This window comes from Physella acuta, unplaced genomic scaffold (assembly GCF_028476545.2).
Source record: "Physella acuta isolate Inbredline_101_S28 unplaced genomic scaffold, ASM2847654v3 ptg000733l, whole genome shotgun sequence".
In the NCBI taxonomy this organism is placed as follows: Eukaryota; Metazoa; Mollusca; class Gastropoda; family Physidae; genus Physella; species Physella acuta.
The window spans coordinates 161,337-182,244 of NW_026732251.1; the positions used below are offsets into that span (position 1 = coordinate 161,337).

Sequence of the window (20,908 nt, forward strand, 5' to 3'; positions counted from 1 at the left end):
CACACACACAAACTCGGTTTTAGGCTTTGATAAAATGGGGGAGGGGGAGAAGGGGGATCAGAAAATTGTAACACGGAAAAAAAATTAAAGTGAAAAGCTAAAAGCGTCAACGCGGATTAGAACGGCCCCCAGATCTAGTCTGTTAGTGACCTTTGAACTTTGCGCTGTACCTGTAAAGAAACGAAAATTTGCATAGCGCCCTCGTGTTTGCTCGTTGTCTGCAGCCAGTGCTCGGCTCATGTTAAGGCGAGTTATGAAGAAACCTACATGTTTCTCTCGTCAAATTCCCTTGACTAAACTTCTATTTTTAGGGACATTGGCGGGAAATGTCAGCGTGCTAGTTACGCCAGTGAATTTGGCAGACGACGCTTGTGTTCAAACAACCGAAACTGTTTCTTAGTGTTTGATTTTTCACTGGGATTTTTCGGTGGGATTTTTCAGTTATTTTTCTTTCAGTGGGATTTTCAGTGTTTTTTTTTCTTTCAGTGGGATTTTCAGCAAGTTTACCTTGCTTTTGTTTCGCAATATCTAATTAGACCTACACGTTGTTTTCTATTAGTTAAAACTGCAAGTAGTGTTTTACGTGCGTTTATTTAACACCTACGTAGGTAAAATTAAACCTAGCATTAGTTGTGTATCTGCCCGATAAGCTGATTGTGTTTCGTGTTAGATTATTCGTCAAATTACCCAAATTACGGCCAAAAAAAAACCATTAGAATTAGAGCTGTGAGGTTATTATCCGTTGTTACTATTGTGTTGACATTGTGGCGAAATATCGTTGTGCTTTATAGAATTCCTATTTTTAACGCTAATTGTAAGCATTTACTGCAACCGGGACGTTATTTTACTATTAAGTTAATTAAACTGTAAAATCTGTAATATCCCGCACCCCACCCCCCTTTTTTCCGCCCCCGCCCCCTTCCAATCTTCACTTTTTTCTGTACACATGGAAGTGTTTTAAAAAACCCGAACGTCTGCTAAGTCATCTCCAGCCCCAATCATCCTCGGCTTCAACCCTGCCATCCCGGGCTGCAACAACCCCCCCCCCCCCCTCTCGTGTGTTGAGTAGTAATAAACCTGTTGAAGGGCGAGGTGAATTTTCTTTGTGACCTGTGTCTCGCCTAGTCTGGGTTAAGTTCTATGTACTACCATTGTTGTGTTGCTAGTCCACTCGTTTGGGAGTGTAAAAAAAATAATAAAGCAGATGCAACACCGTGTCGAATTTTCTGGAATTTTATTATGTGGACACAATCTACCCACGTTTATTTTCCATTTGTGTTATGCTTTAATTCGTTAGTTTTAATTTCTTTTTTTAGTTAACACACCAAAACTAAAATTTCGTAGTACCTTTTTCATGATATTATTTATTAATTGTTGTTGTGCCGAAATGGAAACGATGTTTTTTTGTTAGTATTGGTTTCCCTCTTGCGAAATTATGGTCTAATTTGTTGGCTTGTTTTTAGATGCTGTTGTTTTATTTTGATGGTTGACATCATTCTATAAAGTCCCTTTTTTATCTTGTGTCCTCTTCGGCTTCACTACTTAAAAGTTATAGTAGAAGCGTGTGATGAGCTTAAAGATCGAGTGTGAATCGAGGGCTCAAACTTTCGTGACGAGTGTTCTAAACTTGGATAGTGCCCTACACTTTCGCTTTTGTGGATTACTCATTTCTGGATACATGATGGATTACTGACTTGTGGATAATACAGGATAACTTGAAGCTTAACATCTCCATGTTGTGCCTAGTGAGGCGTTCCAGCTCTCCAGGTAAGATACCTAGCAACCCCAGGTATGTGTCCGTGGGCTCGTACTTTCATTATCAGTTAACATCCCAAGCAAACACATTTTTTTTTTACCCTTACATTTTTTATCTTTTTTTTCTTCTTTTAATAACCCTATTAACTGCGGGGAAAATTTCTTTTTGATTTTGTGTTTGATTTTTCCGTGTTTGTAGTAATGCGCGGTCTAGTATAAACATGAACATTCTTTCAGTACAAAAAGTGGATTCGATGTTACGCGGAGGGTGGTGTGAAAATGTAATGTTGATAGAAATTTGTATCTAAAAGAAAGTTTCGTGGGTTGTTTTTTTTCACCCCCAACACCATACTCGGGATTTAACTCCATGTCTTGACTCGTGGAATGCGATTACTTTGTGTATGTTTACAGTTCAAATTTTAATATGGATATTTAACCTTGAAAGTTCTAGCAGATATTCTTACATTTAAATTCACCTTCATTGTATATGCATTAATAAGACACAAATAGAAACGTACCGATACATGTATATTTTAAATTTGCATTTTTTAAAAATCCTAAAACACTATTTTTAGGTAGTGAACGAAAATGTTCATATAAGAGTATATTATGAGACCTCTGGGGTGGGTGTTTCGGGGGTGTTCAGACTCCCCCGAGCTGTTTAGGGCGCCCAGCTGTTTGCGTTAGGGAGCCTTGTTGCATTCTTCAAATCACTCACTTGTGCAATAGTTTCTAGCGTCCCAATCACTCAACTCACTGGACTAACGACCTCCGCTACATGCACGGTTTTTGTATCAACGCTAGTTCATGTTCATCCTTGTTAAATAAACGTATTGGTGTTACTGTACTGTAAATTACTGTATTAATTTAAACATAATTAATTGTGGTTACTAAGTCATTAAACTTTTGTCTATCATTTTAATCTCGCCTTTAAAAAAAACCCAAATCGTTAACAGTTCTGATTACGTAACAAAGTTAACACACATTTCTTTAATGACACAATCAAGACCCTTCCCAGGTTCCTCATATCTAGGGTACACAACACTACAGTTCACGAACCGATGTCGTAAACCTAAGTAATAAAACGTTGAGACAAGCGTCGTTCAAAGCTCGGTTATCCCCGAGTTAAACCCACATTACCGCGGCGGTTCAATTTTTATCAAACATAAGCCCCACGAGAGCTTATCATTCTTTTGTCTCCTTCGAAGATCCTCGGGCGACGATGCACACTGAAAAAAAAAAGTCTTCATTTTAGCGTTTTCGCGTTGCGATAAGCCGTTTATATTTGCTCGCTTTGTACGCCGTAATGCGCAGTTTCCGTTGCTAAGGAACGTCCAGTGGAGCGACAATGGCGGGATATACAAAAGGGAGATCGCTCGGGAATTCCATAATTCTAACTCTCCATGTGTGGAGGGTTCAATACGTCACTCGTGGCGGGGGTGATAATGTTAACCAACACGTGAGGTTCGATGATTGATAGATCGTAGATCACGTGGACAGACATGGACGATACTAGTTCAGGACGCACGTTTACAATATTGTAATACTAATATATATTTTTTCGGTACTTTGCTTGTTACCTCGGCAAAGAGAACGAAGGTGTTAGGTGTAATGGAGGATCACGTCTTCAGGAAGACTGATTCGCGGAAATACATTGCGTTTGAGGGTCGTCCATAAATGACGCCACGTTCCTAACGGGGAAAGGGGGGGGGGGGGGAGAGAGAGGGGGAGACGATGTGTGATGAAGTGGGGGTGGTGTCATGTTCAGATAGTGTGACGTCACACTTTTAAATTCCAACAAGTTAAGTTAGAAACTAAATTTTAGTCGTTATTTTGCGTTTTAGAAAGAAACTGTTTCAATAAATTGTAATAGAATTTGATTAATATACTCGATTTTCACCGACCTCAGTCAATATTTTAGAAAGAATATTTTTTTAAATATTTTGATGGGGTTTCTAGGCTTACGTGTGACGTCATTTTAATGGGGGGAGGGGTTTTGTGACGATGTGTGACAGGGGAGGGGGAGGTAAAAATCGTCAAAAAAAGCGTGATGACATTTATGTATGACCTCCTTATTAATTTCGGTACTTTTTTTATTTGTCATGAGAGGGGGGGGGGATATTTGAGGTCAGTACTAACCGATGCCCTGATTCTAATCCTACCGGCGTTACGGATATACAAATCATTTCTTGCCTCTAATGTATTCACCATGCCGGCGTTTTGTATAAGAATCAGGCATTATCGTTATCGAGTTTAATTCGAAAAATTTCCGTTTCTTTCAAATAAATTATCTCCAGATGTTTTTTTTCCCCATCATTATATTTGTCACTTGCAAGTCGAAGCCCAAAAATTATGCAGTTTCATTAAAATGGGGTGTAACTCGAACAGGGAGGGGTGGGGGAGGGGGGTCTTTGCGAGGATTAGTGTGATCGGTTTATTGCATGTCGGAAGTGGGTCGAATACCAGGGGGGGGGGGGTTATTGATCGGGGTCGACAGAAAGCCCAGGGTATGACGTTACCCCTCGCGCCACCGGCCACGTATTTGTAATACGAGTTGGCATTGTTTTAACTCCATCTCGGCAACAGGAGAAAAGGCGCCCTCGGTGCCAGATCAAAAATTCAACGAGCATGCTAATTTCCATGACATCATTTTTAGCATGTTTTTTTTTTCTTCTGTTTCTTTAGAACGATTTGTAATAAAATTAAAAAAAAAAATAAATTGTGAAGCTGCTAGATTAAAATGTGTAGCCGGTTATGAAATCAGGAATATTTTTTTTTGTGTGTTTGTAAAACTTTATTGTAATTATTTTTTATGTTTTTTTTTTACATATAAAAAGATAAACAAATTTTAACATGGCTTACATTCTATTCTAGATAGAAAATAAAGGAGCTGTATTTTTTATGTTCTGATTTTAAGAATAAGGAAATAAATTGTATGGCTCCTTACACAATGTATTTCCTCTCAATAGAAGATGGGGGGGGGGGGGGGGTTCGAAATAAGACATTATTTGACTTTTTAAAAACTTAAATGGAACACAACACTACATTCTAGTGTTTAGAGCTTAAAGCGGCTTAGTAAGGCATTAAATTTATTCATCAAGCTTACAACGCAACAGTCCGAGTTAAATGCATTGCTAGAACATCTTCCTACAGAATTCATTCAACTACACCTAATCCAGCTCAAACCCCAGCTAACTTGTTTTTTACCATACAATAGTAGATTTGTTTTTTAACACGGTTGTTTTTGTTTTTTTTAATGTATAGACGCCGAATGGGCGGTATCGAAGTTGTTTTTTCTAACCCTTTACTCGTGCTCAAGCTAAACCAAATAAGAAAAAAATCCATTACGACTCTGTAACTTGAACGTCCTACCGATGATCATGTAGTTTTGCATTTTTCATATCAGTACGTTATTCAATGTTCAAAGAAAAACAACCATCAATAACGTCGCAATTTAAACACGTCCTCCTATATTTAAGTGCAAATCTTAATTTATACCTCATGTATTTTTCAAAATGTTCATTAAATTAATTAAAAACCCCACATTTAAGTTTGGGGGTATGGAAACCTCAAATTCCTTTGTAACAGATTCAGATCGTCTCAGTCTCAGATTGCTTAAAAACGTGGTAAGCATAAGATGCAGTGTTACATAAGCTGCTTTGGGACTCGAAAAATTATTCGCCCCGTACCCCCGGCTCGTAGCTTGGCACTACATTTTTTTCTCCTCGTAACCTCGCGAGTGATTTTATCGCTACTTTAAACTCGTGACATAAAAAAAGTGTCTTGAATCTAAAATTCTAATTTTTTCCCTTTTGATTTCCATACCCTAGTTGCCCCATCCTCCTCGCTCGCCTACAGAATGTGATCGGAATATGAACGAGCCAAAAGTAGAGGGTTAAAACCATTGTGTTGCGTCTTTGGTGGGAGGACTTCCGGTTTCATGGCCGGCGCCGTTGCTTTAACATTGCATTGTTTTGATGGCATTTAATTTACATGGTCACGGAAGGCCAAGTTTCCGCTTTCTGTCAGACACGCTTGACGTCAGTGTCCATTCAAGCGGAACGCCCACCTCGGTATTGACGCGTACACATGCTTTATCAGCACAAGTAAACGTTTGCGCGGTGTATAAATTATGCTCACGGCCTCTTAGATCTCTCTTCCGTTGCCACAAAAATAGCGCCATTTCTTGAGCGAGTCTACGATGAAATCCTTAACCGAGGAGACTTTGAGGGAATAAATTCAAACAAGTGAGTAGAATCAATGATCAATAGTTAACCACAACTAGTGAACGTTCCATCTTCCGTAACGTGATGTTCGTATTTTACCTCTCCGTCAATTTAATTGATCCGGTTTTGGAAATGTATAATTTATTTCCTGTATTATAATAATTACTTTTTTTTTATTACTTCTGTGTTACATGCCATATTTAAGTACTGCTGAAGAAAATATATTGTCATAGTTCCTTTCTTGTTATAACTCCCATATTGGGCAATTTCATGTATTGTTCTGGTATTAACATTATTCTAGTGATAGTGAGATCCAACTAATATATTATCCTCTTTTTTCTTCTCTCATATTAGTGTAAACGAGGTTTTGTCAGATATTAATATTGCACTAGATATTTTATAGGAAATTAGTTTTTATGGATTCTATTTACTATTTAGTTTTTATGTTGCCGAATGCTCCAGCTTACACTATTTCTGTATAGCAGATATAATTTCACTATTTCTTTATTTAAAAAGTTAAATGTTTTTTTTCTACAAGCGCCCCAACACTGACATTCTGTGATGGCGTTCGCCACCCTACAGTGTATGTGATGTTTTAATGAGGGCGACCTTCCATCGAACAAAGAAAATGCATTATGGTTTTGGCGCTTTCCGTTATAAACTGTCAACTTGCCTTATAACTTGTTTTTTTCCGTATTGTTATTTTTTTTCCATCTGTATTGTTTTCTTGTTGTTTTTTGTTTTATTTTAAAATATTTTTTTTAATTTTCGGAGATGAGACGTATTGGCCGGCAATTACTAACGGGTTTCTCACGATAGAAAAAAGGGTTCCATTTTGTTCAAGGACAATTTATTCTGTCTATGTACAGCACATCCTGTATCACAAGACCTCATGTGCTACCAAAGTCTCAAGTAGGGTGCAAGTTTATGTCAACAGTTTAGGAATTCCTAGAAATTTTAATCTACCCCCTTTCCACCACCACCGACACCATTTTCCTTCCCATGTACGATTTATACTAGGTCATATTACCACACTTAGCCTTTTTCAAACCTGCTCCTAGTTATAATGCAACAATAGAAATTAAGATTCCGTGGGGGTGATGGTGGTGGTAGAGGGGTTGTAATGACAAAGTGTGTAGTAGTGTGTAGTAGTGGTGGTAGAGGGGGTGTGATGACAAAGTGTGTAGTGGTGGTGATGTTGGTTGCGTGTAATAACAGAGTGTGTAGTGGTGGTGGTAGAGGGTGAGGGGGCGGGGGTGTAATGACAAAGTGTGTAGTGTTGGTGGTAGAGGGAGGTGTAATGACAAAGTGTGTAGTGATATTGGTGGCGTGCAATAACAAAGTGTGTAGTTTTGGTGGTAGAGGGGGGTGTAATATCAAAGTGTGTAGTGGTGGTGATGTTGGTGGCGTGTAATAACAAAGTGTGTAGGTACGACGCTGCTGTTGTTAAAAACTATCGTCGCCCCTTGTGGCAACAAATATAATCCTATAACTTGTCCTTGGATAACTGGAACTGTTACGTTAAATATTTTGATATTCACTCCCCTTCTTCACTGTTTACAGTTCAAGTGAGGTTATCTCCCATTTCAACGTTGTGAAGTTATTTTAAAAAAAATAAGCTGACGCTTGCCGCCGAGGTTTTAAAGACACTGGCGTGAGCCAGGCCGGTTTGTTTATAGTTTGAGTCCCTTCAGTTAAAAGGTTAGACCCGCCCAGTCTACCTTTACCCCGTGTATAGAGATACAGGGGTAGACAACTCTGTTTGAATGTTACTTGTAATTATACAGCCGGATTAAGACCGACCTCTGTTTCATTGTAAGTAGACTGCGTTTGATAAGCTTGTGCGGAAAGTAAAGGTTTTAAATTATATCTATTAGGTAGATCACGATTCCTCCCCTCGTTTGAAGTAGGTTGAAATAAAAACCCTCGATACCGCGCTCAGAATAGATTGAAGGGAAGAAGAAAGGGGAAGTAATTTCGGTTTACTGTCTCGTGAATTATCCTTTCAAGTGTGAGGGAGTAGTTGGATATATACGCTCAGCCCTATTCACTCACGCCCTGTTGTCGCGGACACTCGTGATGCAGCTCGGTTTGTGTTGTGGGTGATTTTTTTTTTATCTAGGGGAGATAATCTACTAGCCTGTACTCAATTTCATGCATATGTGGATGTGGCGAGTGTTGAGTTTTATTTTTCTGGTACCATCGTGTAGAGAGTGCGATGTGATTGTGTATTGTTGGTTGAATTCGTTTAATTGGAAGGTTGGTTACTGACGAATATTTTTAGCCAATATTTCATCGGTTTATTCACCGTGGAATGTTGGGTTAAAACCGCACCATTTATATTGTTGGGTTACTTGTACTGTATTACAATCAGGTTTTTTTGTGTTTGTGTTTTTTAGATTTAAATGTTTAGATTATGGTTTTACTCAATGTTGTATCGATTTTTTTGCATTGGTGAAAAATGTTACCTAGACCATATTGGAAATAAGAAATATAATTATGAATGCTGTGTAATGTTATCGATTCTTCTATTTATGATTGTGATTATCGAATCATAATTAATGTTGGTATCGATTATTGGATTGTATTTTATCTAAGTATCGATTATAGGAGCGTAATACGGATTTGGCATTTAGTTAAGAATTGCATTAGCGTTCTTTTTACGGGTAAAAAAAACACCTTCAGTTTTAGTGATGTTGCGGTATACTGTTCAAAGAACACATCTTGGCTGAACAACATCTGGATGTTTTGTAGCTCGTATTTGCAAACAACACTGTCACGTACGTGATATAACTCACCCTGTCTATGTGTGACATTTTCAGTGTCTCGTGATCAAAGTTTGCCTAGCATTTAAAACGTAAAACATGAAAAAGATTTTTTTCTCTGTCAGCCCCGTGACACGTGCAGAGCTCTCTGGGGCGGTAACCTTGTAAAAAGTTCAAGGTCACCGAGTTCTGAACACAAATGTGCTAAAACTCCTTTCGTTTGTTTGTTTTGTTTGTGTGGTGGGCGTAGCTCTAGTCTAGCATGCATCTCCCTGTTTTGAACCCGTCGTTAATTTTTGTTTAATTTACAGTTGCTGTTTTCTTTTTTACAGTTATCGTATTTCATAGATATTCTTACCTGCTTGAACCGCCATAATTCAGATTATGCTTGGACCCCCCCCCCCCCCCCCCCTCACTAGATGCCATAATTCAGATTAACCTTGGATCCCTCCACCTCCCCTCCTTTCATAAAACGCCATCATTCAATTTATACTGGACCCGCACCCCCCCCCCCCCCCCCCAACAGTAGCCGTCATGGTCATGTTTCCCGAAGACATCTAAAATATGTGTAAATTTGCTGGCTGGTGATAAAGTGAGGCCTTTCCAAATAGGATCGCCTCATCTACCGAGGCCGTATCGTGTAATCGCTGCCTGCTGAGGGGAGCTCTCGGAGTTGACTTGCACGGTTTCTACCACATGGCCAGATAGATCTGTATACAAGATGTCTTTTGGGGCTTCGGGGGAGGCGGTTGGTTGAGTTTTGGATGACTACAACCGAAATGAAATACCTAAGTCTTCTTTTTTTACGTTAAAAAAAATGTTGTCCATTTTGAATTTTTTATCACCATTTAAAACGAAATCTGTTTTTCCATTTTTGTTCGATGTTCAAAATAAAATAAGCCGTACCCACTTGTTCATAGATTTTTTTTTTAAATCGTCGTTAAGGATAAATTTTATCCTTAGTTAAAGAGAACAGGTTGGTTTTTTTTAGTAGTGAGCGCTGTGATCAAAACAGAGTTTCAAATACAGCTTATCGGTGAGTACCTCAATCCTGTTTACAAGTGGTCAAATTTTGCAGCTGAATCTTGTAAATTCCATTTCTGACCGGGTCAAACATTCCTTAACCTGTGTGTCCAGCTAATCTCTCCGCCAGTTGGTATTTGGCTCATCTGGACATCCTGACGTCGGCTTATTGTTCTTCTCCGGGCAAATTTAGCCAAGCATTATCTCTGCCTGTGTCTCGGCGCTAGCAGGAGCCCTCGGGCGGTGCTCGGGTGGGATGAGCGGCGGGCGCCAAGCTGGCATCGCCCCCTGCTCCACCTGAGTGTTTGTTTCCTTGCCGGTGGCTAATTGCTGGTCAGTCTCGGCCAGTCAAACAGATCAGAATCAGACGTTTTGTTTTACTAGCCAGACAGTCGTGTACTTGAGTCATTTGAATTATAGGCAATAGTAGTACTTGTAGGCAACAGTACTACTTGTAGGCAACAGTACTACTTGTAGGCAACAGTTATACTTGTAGGCAACAGTAATACTTGTAGACAACAGTAATACTTGTAGGCAACAGTAATACTTGTAGGCAAGAGTACTACTTGTATCAACAGTACTACTTGTAGGCAACAATACCACTTGTAGGCAACAGTACTAATTGTAGGCAACAGTATTACTTGTAGGAAACAGTACTACTTGTAGGCAACAGTACTACTTGTAGGCAACAGTACTACTTGTAGGCAACAGTACATCTTGTAAGAAACAGTACTACTTGTAGAAAACAGTTCTACTTGTAGGAAACAGTACTACTTGTAGGCAACAGTACTATTTTTAGGCAACAGTACTACTTGTAGAAACAGTACTACTTGTAGGCAACAGTACTACTTGTAGGAAACAGTACTACTTGTAGGAAACAGTACTACTTGTAGGCAACAGTACTACTTGTAAGAAACAGTACTACTTGTAGGCAACAGTACTACTTGTAAGCAACAGTACTACTTGTAGGAAACAGTACTACTTGTAGGAAACAGTACTACTTGTAGGCAACAGTACTACTTGTAAGCAACAGTTCTACTTGTAGGAAACAGTACTACTTGTAGGCAACAGTACTACTTGTAAGCAACAGTACTACTTGTAGGCAACAGTACTACTTGTAAGCAACAGTAGTCCTGTCTATACTATAAGGCAATACTACCCTTGTCTATACTTGTAGGCAGTAGTAGTCCTGTCTATACGCGTAGGAAATATCATACCTGTCTGTATTTGTAGAAATTAGTACTGGGGATTCTTGTATTTGTAGGCAGCAGTACTAAAAGTACTGGACCTAGCTGTACTTATCGGCGGCATTTCTTACCTAGCTGAACTTTTAGGCAACATTACTGGCCCAGCTGGATTTTTAGGCAACATTACTGGCACAGCTGGACTTTTAAGCAAAAGTATTTTGCCTAACTGTACATACATCACGCACAACCTTTTGTGATCGGGTGCTGTTGTTACGCAACATTACCGCAACAGTCCACCTGGTATGGCGTACCGCAACAGCGGCAGCAAACACTGATTGATCCGGATGTGTAGACAACATGTCAATCACGTCTTCTAAACGGACTGATCAACTTCGAACCACCACCTCAACTTTTTTTCCTTTTACTTAAAATATCAAAGGTCAATTCGATTAAGTTTTGGATAACGTCCATCTGTTCTTCTGTACGACGTGATTGCGAAATTTAAAAAAGAAAAATAATCAGATTAAATGTTTTAACTGCAGACACCTGCGATGCGGGGGACTTCCTTTTGCGTCAACATTTACGGGAATTACAAGTTTTCTTAGAAATATGGAACAATGGAGTTGGCGGGGTGGGTTTTTTTTTACACCTGTTTCATAACAAAGTCGGTCAACAGTTAGTTGTTGTTTTCTCAGGTGTACCGTCTTTGTTGTTGTTTTCTCGCTCCTGTCATAAGATTACAAAACAAGAGTTAACTCAGCTTTCTTAACTTGAGAACTTGTTGACGTTTGCTTTCTTCTTTTCTTCTCTCGACCGTGGTCTCGTGTTGGGATGTTTCTCGCGTGTCTGGCAACTAGGCTATATCTATAGTATAACCCGCTTGCTAGTGGGTCAGTCAGTCATTCCTTCAGCGGTAGAGGCACGTGGACCTCGTCTGAGCTTGAGAGAATAAGTTGTAACAAAATGTAAATCTCACACGAACATTTAAGTAGTTGTCCATGTAAGCAGTGCATCATTTTCTTTAAAATAAATTCATAATAAAGGACGCATAGATCTCTAACCGGGCATAGTACAACGCCACAAGCTAGTGTGTATATATATGTATGTATGTATGTATGTATGTATGTATGTATGTATGTATGTATGTATGTATGTATGTATGTATGTATGTATGTATGTATGTATGTATGTATGTATGTATGTATGTATGTATGTATGTATGTATGTATGTATGTATGTATGTATGTATGTATGTATGTATGTATGTATGTATGTATGTATGTATGTATGTATGTATGTATGTATGTATGTATGTATGTATGTACGTATGTATGTACGTATGTATGTACGTATGTATGTACGTATGTATGTACGTATGTATGTACGTATGTATGTACGTATGTATGTATATAGATATATAAATTCGCGAGATTATGCTCTGGATCTCTCTTTCCTAGCTGTCACAAACTTCCCCCGCCCCCTGCTGTGCCGAACCTTCCAGTTCCAAGGTCAGCCAGAAACCATTCTTTTAAGTTATAAATAGCCCACGCGCCTGTGGTATCTTGAAACCACTTCTAGGACCGCGCTTCTGTTATCGTAAACAAAACATCTTTCCACGTAAATATCACCCCACCCCCGGAGTTAAAACGGACCCCGGTGTGTTTTTTTTTCTGTTTTAACGGACGCTCGTGCTCACCCTCACATCTCTCGTGTACTGTTATGGAGTCATCTGGCAGACCACACCGGGTCTAATAAAAAATAAATCAATTTCAATGCCAGGAAATAAAATCTTAATTTTAAAACCTATTCACAGAACTAACTGCCCCGTTACTCGATCGCAGCAGACCCGGAAAACAAAGCCAGAAACGAGAGACTCGGCTTTAACGACATAATAGCAGCACATCTTTTGGCACTAAGCTCGTCCTGGATTCTTTTTTTCTTTTGGCACTCGTTTCGTTGTGTTCACTCGACTAGCGGTCGGTTTTTTTTCCTCTAAGGAGAAGACGCGAGCAAAGGAGTTATTTTTTTTTTTAATATAGCGATTCAAGTATTGTGTTTTCTTTTTTTCAAGTGCTGAAGTGTTTTTTAATTGGTTGAGAAATGTGTTTGTTTACACTCGGTCAGTGAGTCCCAGCGCACGTGTAGCCTGAGGGTTCACCAAAGTTTACCTGGGCAGATATTTCTCTCACACTCGCCTGTGTCGCTTTCGAAATGAGGGAGTGAAATTTTTCCAGGATAAATGAGGATTTCGCAGCAGGGCTTTAAAAAAATATAGTTTTTATTTCTTCTTTATTTCTTCGGAGTGTGGATTTCACTGAATGCTGACGTAGACGATGCTGCAGTAGTTTTTGTGATTGTTCTGATGGTTCTACTTTCATCTTTGTTGATGTATGCGTGTGTTGTGTTGTTCTAAATCTTCAGTTCAAGTCAGTGGAACTTCGTGCTTTTATCATTAAACGTAATCAAGTTGTGTTTATATTCTCTAGGCATTCCTCTTCGCGTTACCAACTTTCAGTCAAGACGCCCCTAAATTCTCCCCCATTATTTTGAGAACATTTTTTATTTATTTTTGGAGTATTTGGAAGGTGTTGAGATTTTCTTCTTTGGTACTGCAATATTTAGTTTAAAACAGTGTTGGATTGTTTGAAAATTTGAAAATTTTTAAAACGTGGAGGAAATACACGCAGATGGGGGAGAAAAAACATTCAGGAATGATTCATAACGTGCTAATTAACTGGGCCCACCATCTAATTAACTGGGGCACCATGAATTATTAAACGCTGTCAACGAGGAACTCTGCAATTGGGCGGTCAACACCCCCCTCACACCCTCGGTCAGGATGAGGCTGTGTTTGCCTCAGTGCCTGGGTGGACAAGCCTGCGTGGGATGTGGAGGTCAGATGGGGGCCCTGGGTGCTGGGGAGAACACCACGACGGAGGGTGAGAAGTGTTAAGGCATGATTAGGTTAAAAACTTCCATTTTTTGTTGTTTATATTACATTTACATTGTGTTGATACACGTCAAAGCGTAAACATTGCGAAAGGTTAAAATTGCATTTGAAAATCAAGATGTCACGAAAACCTCAACAAAAATAAACCCACGTCGAAAACGATGTTTTGACCTCATTTCTTCGTCAGAATGATTATACAAAAAAATGATATAAAATAATACTGCAAAATTTTATCTGATACATTTTTTTTGTTTTATGTAAACCTTATTATTGAAACTCACCTTAACCTTTTTTAAATAGCCAAAAAAATATTTTATGAAAGTTCGAGATGAAATGAATTTTTTATGAGCTAGATGCAGAAGTTTTCAGCCATCGAATAAACGGGCAGCAGTTTTGTCGGCCACAGCAGACGATAAAACGCTTGGCACCTCACGGCTCCTTATTCTCGATCAATATTTCAAGGTTGCGTTTTTTTAAAATATAATCTATCTACGCTGGATCCACCAGGCTTTGTGGGCAGCGTAGGGAGTATTGTTTTAAATTTTGGCACGCGCTTCACGGCTCGTCACGTGGTTCCCGGATTAAATATTGAACGCCTGATGTTTTCGTCTCAAGTGGGGGGAGTGTGTGAGAAACATCTGATCAGATTTACTTGATCAATTATCGATGATTCGCTTACGCAACCGTAGTCGTGTTGTAAGAGCAGGGTGGAGGTGGATTAAAGTTGGTTATTTTTAGCTGTCGCGTGACACGTGTGTTGAATGTCACGTGATGTGGATTGTGAATGATTTTAAACGTTCGTCGTTCTGTACTCATTTAGTGAGTAAATATACAGAATCAATAACTGTTTAAATTAGTGTTTAAACATAACATGTGGGTTGGTGTCTTTTTCTAAGGTTATTGTGAATATAACAACACGCATATTTTTCGCTTGAAAATGTTATTTGACATCACACATTTGACACCTGCCATTATCACTACACCAGTTTGATTTTCTCCCTCTCTCTCTGTCTCCCTCTGTCTCTCTCTTTCTCTCTCTTTCTCTCTCTCCCTCTCTCTCTCCCTTTCTCTCTCTCTCTCCCTCTCTCTCCCTCCCTCTCTCTCTCCCTCTCTTTCTCTTCTGCACCCTTGTTTGCTTTTCCCCTTCTTCTATTAGAAGAAGGGGAAAAGCAAACAAGGGTTTGCTTCTTCTTCTATTAGAAACAAATACCGTTTGCTTGAATCTAGGACTGAGTTACATCCTCTATCTGGATAGTTTTCTTTGTATAATACACTGGGTTTTCAAATTCCAGTTCTGTTTTTTTTTTTTAAGATGTTATCGGAATCTCTGTAGGACACGCGAATAGGAGAACTGCTCACTCGATTAGACTACACGGCTTAAACACGAGCACGGACACGGCTTACACGGTTAGACTACACGGTTAGACTACACGGCTTACACGCGAGCAGATACACGGCTTACACGGTTAGACTACACGGCTTAGACGCGAGTTCATCAGCACTTACATGCGCATGCTCTCTAGACTATGTTAGCACCAACCGCCGTTATTCTAACTTTAAAAAGTAACTTAAGACGTTTGAACAGTACCACCTCCCTACACCCCCCTCCACACCTTAAGTTTTTCCGCCACTCGTACCTGATGTACGTGAGTGCCTGGTTTGTACACCTACCTGTTTCCCCAGTGAGTACTCGCTCGTAGTCTCGGTCTAGGATAACACTGAGTTGCACTAACTCGTGAAACATTTTTTCGTCAGTTCTCTTTTCTGGCTCGCGTTTACCGGAGCTCATCATTTGTCGAGGGTGAGTACCAAGTTAAAAAATTACTCATCAAATAGTCTATTTTTAGCTCACCTTCAGTTTTGTTCATTTGTTTCATTAATAAATTAGCCTCGTGTAAGCTAATTACCTAATGCCGCGTGATGTCTTAGTTAACCTGTATTCATCATACGATGTGATGCAACTATACGCTCGGTACATAAGACATGCTGTGTTCTCTCAAGACATAAACTCTTGTTAACGAGTTAGTGATATCGTCACTCGACGATCTAAAACAAATTATTTTATTTTTTTAACCCTTTCGCTCCACTAATTGGATGCATGAAGTGCGTGTATTATTTCTTATCGGCTTATCTGTTTGCATTTTGCGACTATCCAGTTAACGCTTTAAATGCTGAGAAAATTCAAGCAAATGTGTGTCTGCGGTGGGTGGGGGAGGGGGGTATGTTTGTGGGTATTTTAAATTACGTTGTATTTACTTTCTCGTATATACGAAGTATAGAGAAAGTATTGTAATCGTGCACAAAAATCACTTGAAATTTTAACAATTTTCACCGTATTACACCTCAGTCCTTCATCACATCCGAAGTATAGAGGACTTATTTTAATCGGGCAAAAATTATCAATCCAGATTTATCAAAATTGAGAGGTTTTATGCGTAATCCATTCTGAAAAACTGGGCTTTGCAATCCTGTCCGTATGTCTGTGTGTCTGTGTGTCTGTCTGTCCGTGTGTAAACACGATAACTTGAGTACCGTTACAGCTAGGTTGATGAAATTTCATATATGAGTATTTTATCAAAATCGTAGATCCGTATCAACTTTTGAGCGATTTTCAATAACCGGAAGTGGTATTTTTTTTACATTGAATTTTTCATAAGCCTATAACTTGAGTACTATTTCAGATAGATAAATGAAATTTCACATGTAAGTAAAAGATCTAATTCTCTACCTTCTGTTAAATTTTGAGTAATTTCCGTTGACCGGAAGTACTAATTTACGCTACTTCCGATTTCTCAAAAAACTAATGTAAATTTTTAAAGTATTAATAATATTGCGCACTATTATGCACTTTTTTTATTTGGCGTTCACTTGGTGTGCAATTTTTTTGTTTACGAGATTTTATTCTATTTTTAAAACTTTAAGTATTTAAAATGGTTTAAAAATCATGTCTATAGCCCGAGTTCCCATCCCCTGTTGTTTTATATAAGAATATTCGAGAAAGTTTAGGGGAGATCACTCCCGGTTTATTTTAAACTGTTGCTATCACTGATGCTATTATGTAAACTAAGTTTGCTGTAAATTCGGTTCCGTCGACACAGCTGAGTTAATATGCATTGAGTTAATAGTTCTAAAAACGATCTTTTTTTTATATAGTTTTAAAACTGCTGCCAAACATAGGTGATATCGTGTAGTAGATTCGCTGGAGTCAATTTTGTTGCATTTCAGTCGGTTCTTTGATACTTGTAGTTTTTGGTGTCGACTTCGACGATAATTTGTCAGAACATCCTACTAATAATAATTTAAACTATCAGCACTCTCATTCTCTCTCCTCCCCTGTCTCTCTCTCTCTTCCTCTCTATATCTTTCTCTTTTTCTCTTTTTCTCTTTACCTCTGTATTTGAGTGAGTATTCTGTGTGAGTGCTTACAACTATTTTATCACACACATTCTCTACCCGACTCCTCTTCCTCCACCCCGACCCCTCCACACAGACCCCCTCCTCTCTGACCCCTCTTCCCCTAAATTCAAACTTCTTTTCCCGAACCCTACTAGATCTACTCAGTTTTCATACGTGTGCATAACGTGGAATTCAAATACCTGGATAAAAATCCGCCTTTTTTTTTCTTTTTTTTTTTTCGAAAACTGTCTCTACCCGTTACTTTATGTAGGCCATCGTCTGCCCCCGACACACACCTCTGCTCACCCCCCTCCCCGACACCCTCATCACCCCCCCCCCCCCCCACATCCTCCTTTCACCGTTACCGTTATCACCCTCGTGTTTTATTGCACTAATGTGAGCCGTGTGGGGACGTCATAAAACCGTTATTGTGTCCAGGCGCCCGTATGGAGCCTGTCTCTCTTCAGGTGAAAACTATGATGCCGTCATAAGCCACACCTGTACGGGCTGATGGTGTTTGAACCCGCGGGCTCTTCTACCTGCAGGTTCGGGATTTATGATTAGTGGCGGTAAACTACACGTAGAGGCAGTTGGTCCCGTCGCTCGTTAATTAATTATGTCAGCTAAACGTGATGGTCACGTGGGTTGATTCGTGAATTTTGATTGGTGATTTGCCTGCCAACACCTTCATGGTTCGTGCAAGCGAGAACAAAGACGGCAAACTACTTCATTATACGGCTGTGTCAAGTGTTTAGACATGGGCCCCGTGATTGGGACCCCTAATAAAAGTTTCTTTTTTTTTTAAAGTACTAGCACGAAACAACTACAATTTTTAAAATATTGAACAGATTAACTCTACTTCATCTGTCATGTGAGATATCTTAACTAGAAATAGTAGTAGACTTAGCTTATGATTAAACCAGTTTTTGACATTAGCTACAAGATGAAAAATGAAAATATAATGCCATCTTTTAGCGAGATGGGCCTGCCTGTGGAGATAAGTAACTAAGATAAAATATAAAGCCTTGCTTTAAGATAAAATATAAAGCCTTGCTTTAAGATAAAATATAAAGCCTTGCTCTAAGATAAAATATAAAGCCTTGCTCAGCAAGTTACCAAAGTTACTGTTTAGTTGTTTATAAAGATGTTTTTTAGCTTATTTCTTCGTACCTGACCAACCCCACTCCTTCCTACTCCCAAAACAACCCTCCGCACACTCGATGTCACTCCCTGCTGACTATCGACACCCTACCCACAATCCCTTATCTTTCCCTTCGGTGCACTCACACAAAGTTTCTACCTAGCGCCCTCTATCGTGTACTCGTAGTTTGATAACCACGAGAAACAAAAGCTATTACATCTTCAGCCATCATAAAGCGTTTATTAGTTGCTTTTTGTTATCTGTTGGGTGAAGGAGTGGGATAGAGACAACACGAGGGGCAGCGCTAGCTTCACTACACGAGCCGTGGGGCGAGGGCTGAGCATCTTCTTATCTCTTCTATCACTGAGGGTTTTCTACACTGCCAACACATGCATGCGTGTTGTGTGTTGTACTTACAAGTCACGTGATCTGGTCTTAAGAACCGTTACAGTTACCGTATCAAGTTTCATACTAGAGATGGCACTGGCATGGCCCTCTGGTCGTCGTATAGTGTATCACGTGACAAGGCGAACAAGGCAACTATTTTTATTTATTTTTATATTTTACATGTTTAACTAATTACATATTCACATTATCAAAAAAATCTTCAATTAAATCTTTATAGCAAATCTCGCTTCCAAATCATGCAACAAACCGCATATTCGCATTAAACAACAAATTCCATATTCAAAGTATAGAACACATGCCACAGTACAACAACCGTGAACGCTACAAATCCAACCTTACACCATTCCCCCCAATCACTATACGCAACATACTCCAGCTTGCAACAAATCCCCACTTTGTGTTCTAGACCCCTCGCCGTGTTTTAAGCTCCCTGTTGTTGTGACCGACTCTGCGACATCGAGTGCTATTGCCAAATATTTTGTAACCCCCCTACCGGTTTTTTTTTTTACATCCCACCCATCGTTCACCGTACACAACAGTTTAATGTTATGTCTTTACCTGTACCTTCTGCCCCGTGTTTAGCTCTGCCGTTTATCAAGGTAATTATCCCGATAAGTATTATGCATAAACAAACAGGTATTTTTAAAGCCGTTATTTTTTTTTTCTGACGTAGCTTGTTTATCTCTTTATTACTACGCCCATATCCATCCACTTTAGCCTAATAAACATTCAACTGTGTGAAGCTTCCGTGCGGCTATGTGAAGGCGGCTTGAAGAAAGAAAAAACTTCACTTGTTTTAAGTTACTATCATTACTGCAACAACAATTTGCCGATTTTTATTATTATTTATTTATTTTTGTAGGATCCCCACTTGCACCCCCACACTCTTTCGTGAACTACTTCCACCTTCCGGAAAAAACCAAGCAACTATTATCACACAATACTCAACCACCTATCCATCTTTGAAATTCACAATACAGTCACAATACTATTGAAACCTGTCACACCTTGTAAAAAAACAATACAAATAGCCATGGAAAGGGAAGTAATAACCGCAATGTGTATTGTGAATACAGCCCTCATATTCTCTTTATCAGGTTTTAATATTATTTTAACAAAAATCTAAAATAATCTTTAACAGATTCATTGGGGTTATATCTATCTAATTCTTTCTATTTTAAACTAAATTTTCGCCCCGCCTTTGCTATATTTACATCTCTTTAGAAGTTATGTACTCGGTAATCAACACCGATTTACTCAATCGATCTGTATCACCATCCAGACAATTAGCATTAGATTTCCTATCCTGTTCGTGTGCCGACACTCGACGAGCCTGCGAGTGAAGACGAGTGCTGTAATCTGCATACATTCGTGTGCAGAGTGAACGCCCTTTGATGAACTACAAGTGCTTCTTTTCATATATTTCTCTTCACTTCGGGGCCAATTTGTGTTATTGGTCTCTCCCCTCCTCCACCCCCCCCCCCCCCTTACATGCGTATTTTTTTGCCGCGTGTACAAAATGGCTTGTCTCATAAACGTATGTGTAAAAACTCTTCTATTTTCAACCCCCATCCTCCTAATGTTTTTTATGATACATTGTATTAATGGTTTACTTAGAGATTCCTAGGGCTCAATAAAAAACGCAATAATGTCCACTTTATCTGGGCACGAGGGGGGCGTGTCCGACAGGCGGTCTGCAGACGACATTTCTCGGCGCCAACGTTGGGGTCTTGTGGAAAACGATCCAGAAGACTCGTCTGCTGTCCAACGGCTTCCTTATCGGAGTCAGTTAGGGTCGGTACGACTCACCCCGAGTTAACCGTATGGTTGTCGTTAAAGCCTCCAGTTTGATGCTCACAATTTTATGGAGGGAGCAACAGTAACATTTTACAGGCGTAACAATTTTGTTGGCTTCAGACTTTTATTAGGTCGACCTTTTTATATGGGTACCGTTTAATGGGGTAGTATTTTTTTTTACTTAGGTAACACTATCTGATTGACACTTTAAATATTCTTAGTACTTAGGGTAACATTTCATTCAGTCGTGAAGCCACAGA

At 39.3% G+C, this 20,908-nt stretch overlaps 1 protein-coding gene across 4 annotated transcripts in view; it reads left to right on the forward strand.

The window, feature by feature from the left end:
• Positions 1 to 20,908, forward strand: part of LOC131950075 (uncharacterized) — a 178,245-nt gene that overhangs the window by 90,833 nt on the left and 66,504 nt on the right. The window contains exon 1 of one of the 4 annotated variants that reach the window (XM_059312114.1): positions 1,617 to 1,767. The exons of 1 other annotated variant lie outside the window; for it this stretch is intronic. In XM_059312114.1, the coding sequence (XP_059168097.1) occupies positions 1,734 to 1,767 (34 nt within the window). In that variant the 5' untranslated portion in view covers positions 1,617 to 1,733. Of the gene's footprint in view, positions 1 to 1,616; positions 1,768 to 7,726; positions 7,797 to 13,607; positions 13,896 to 20,908 lie in introns of those variants that run through there. 2 more of the 4 variants (XM_059312115.1, XM_059312113.1) reach the window with 2 other exon arrangements.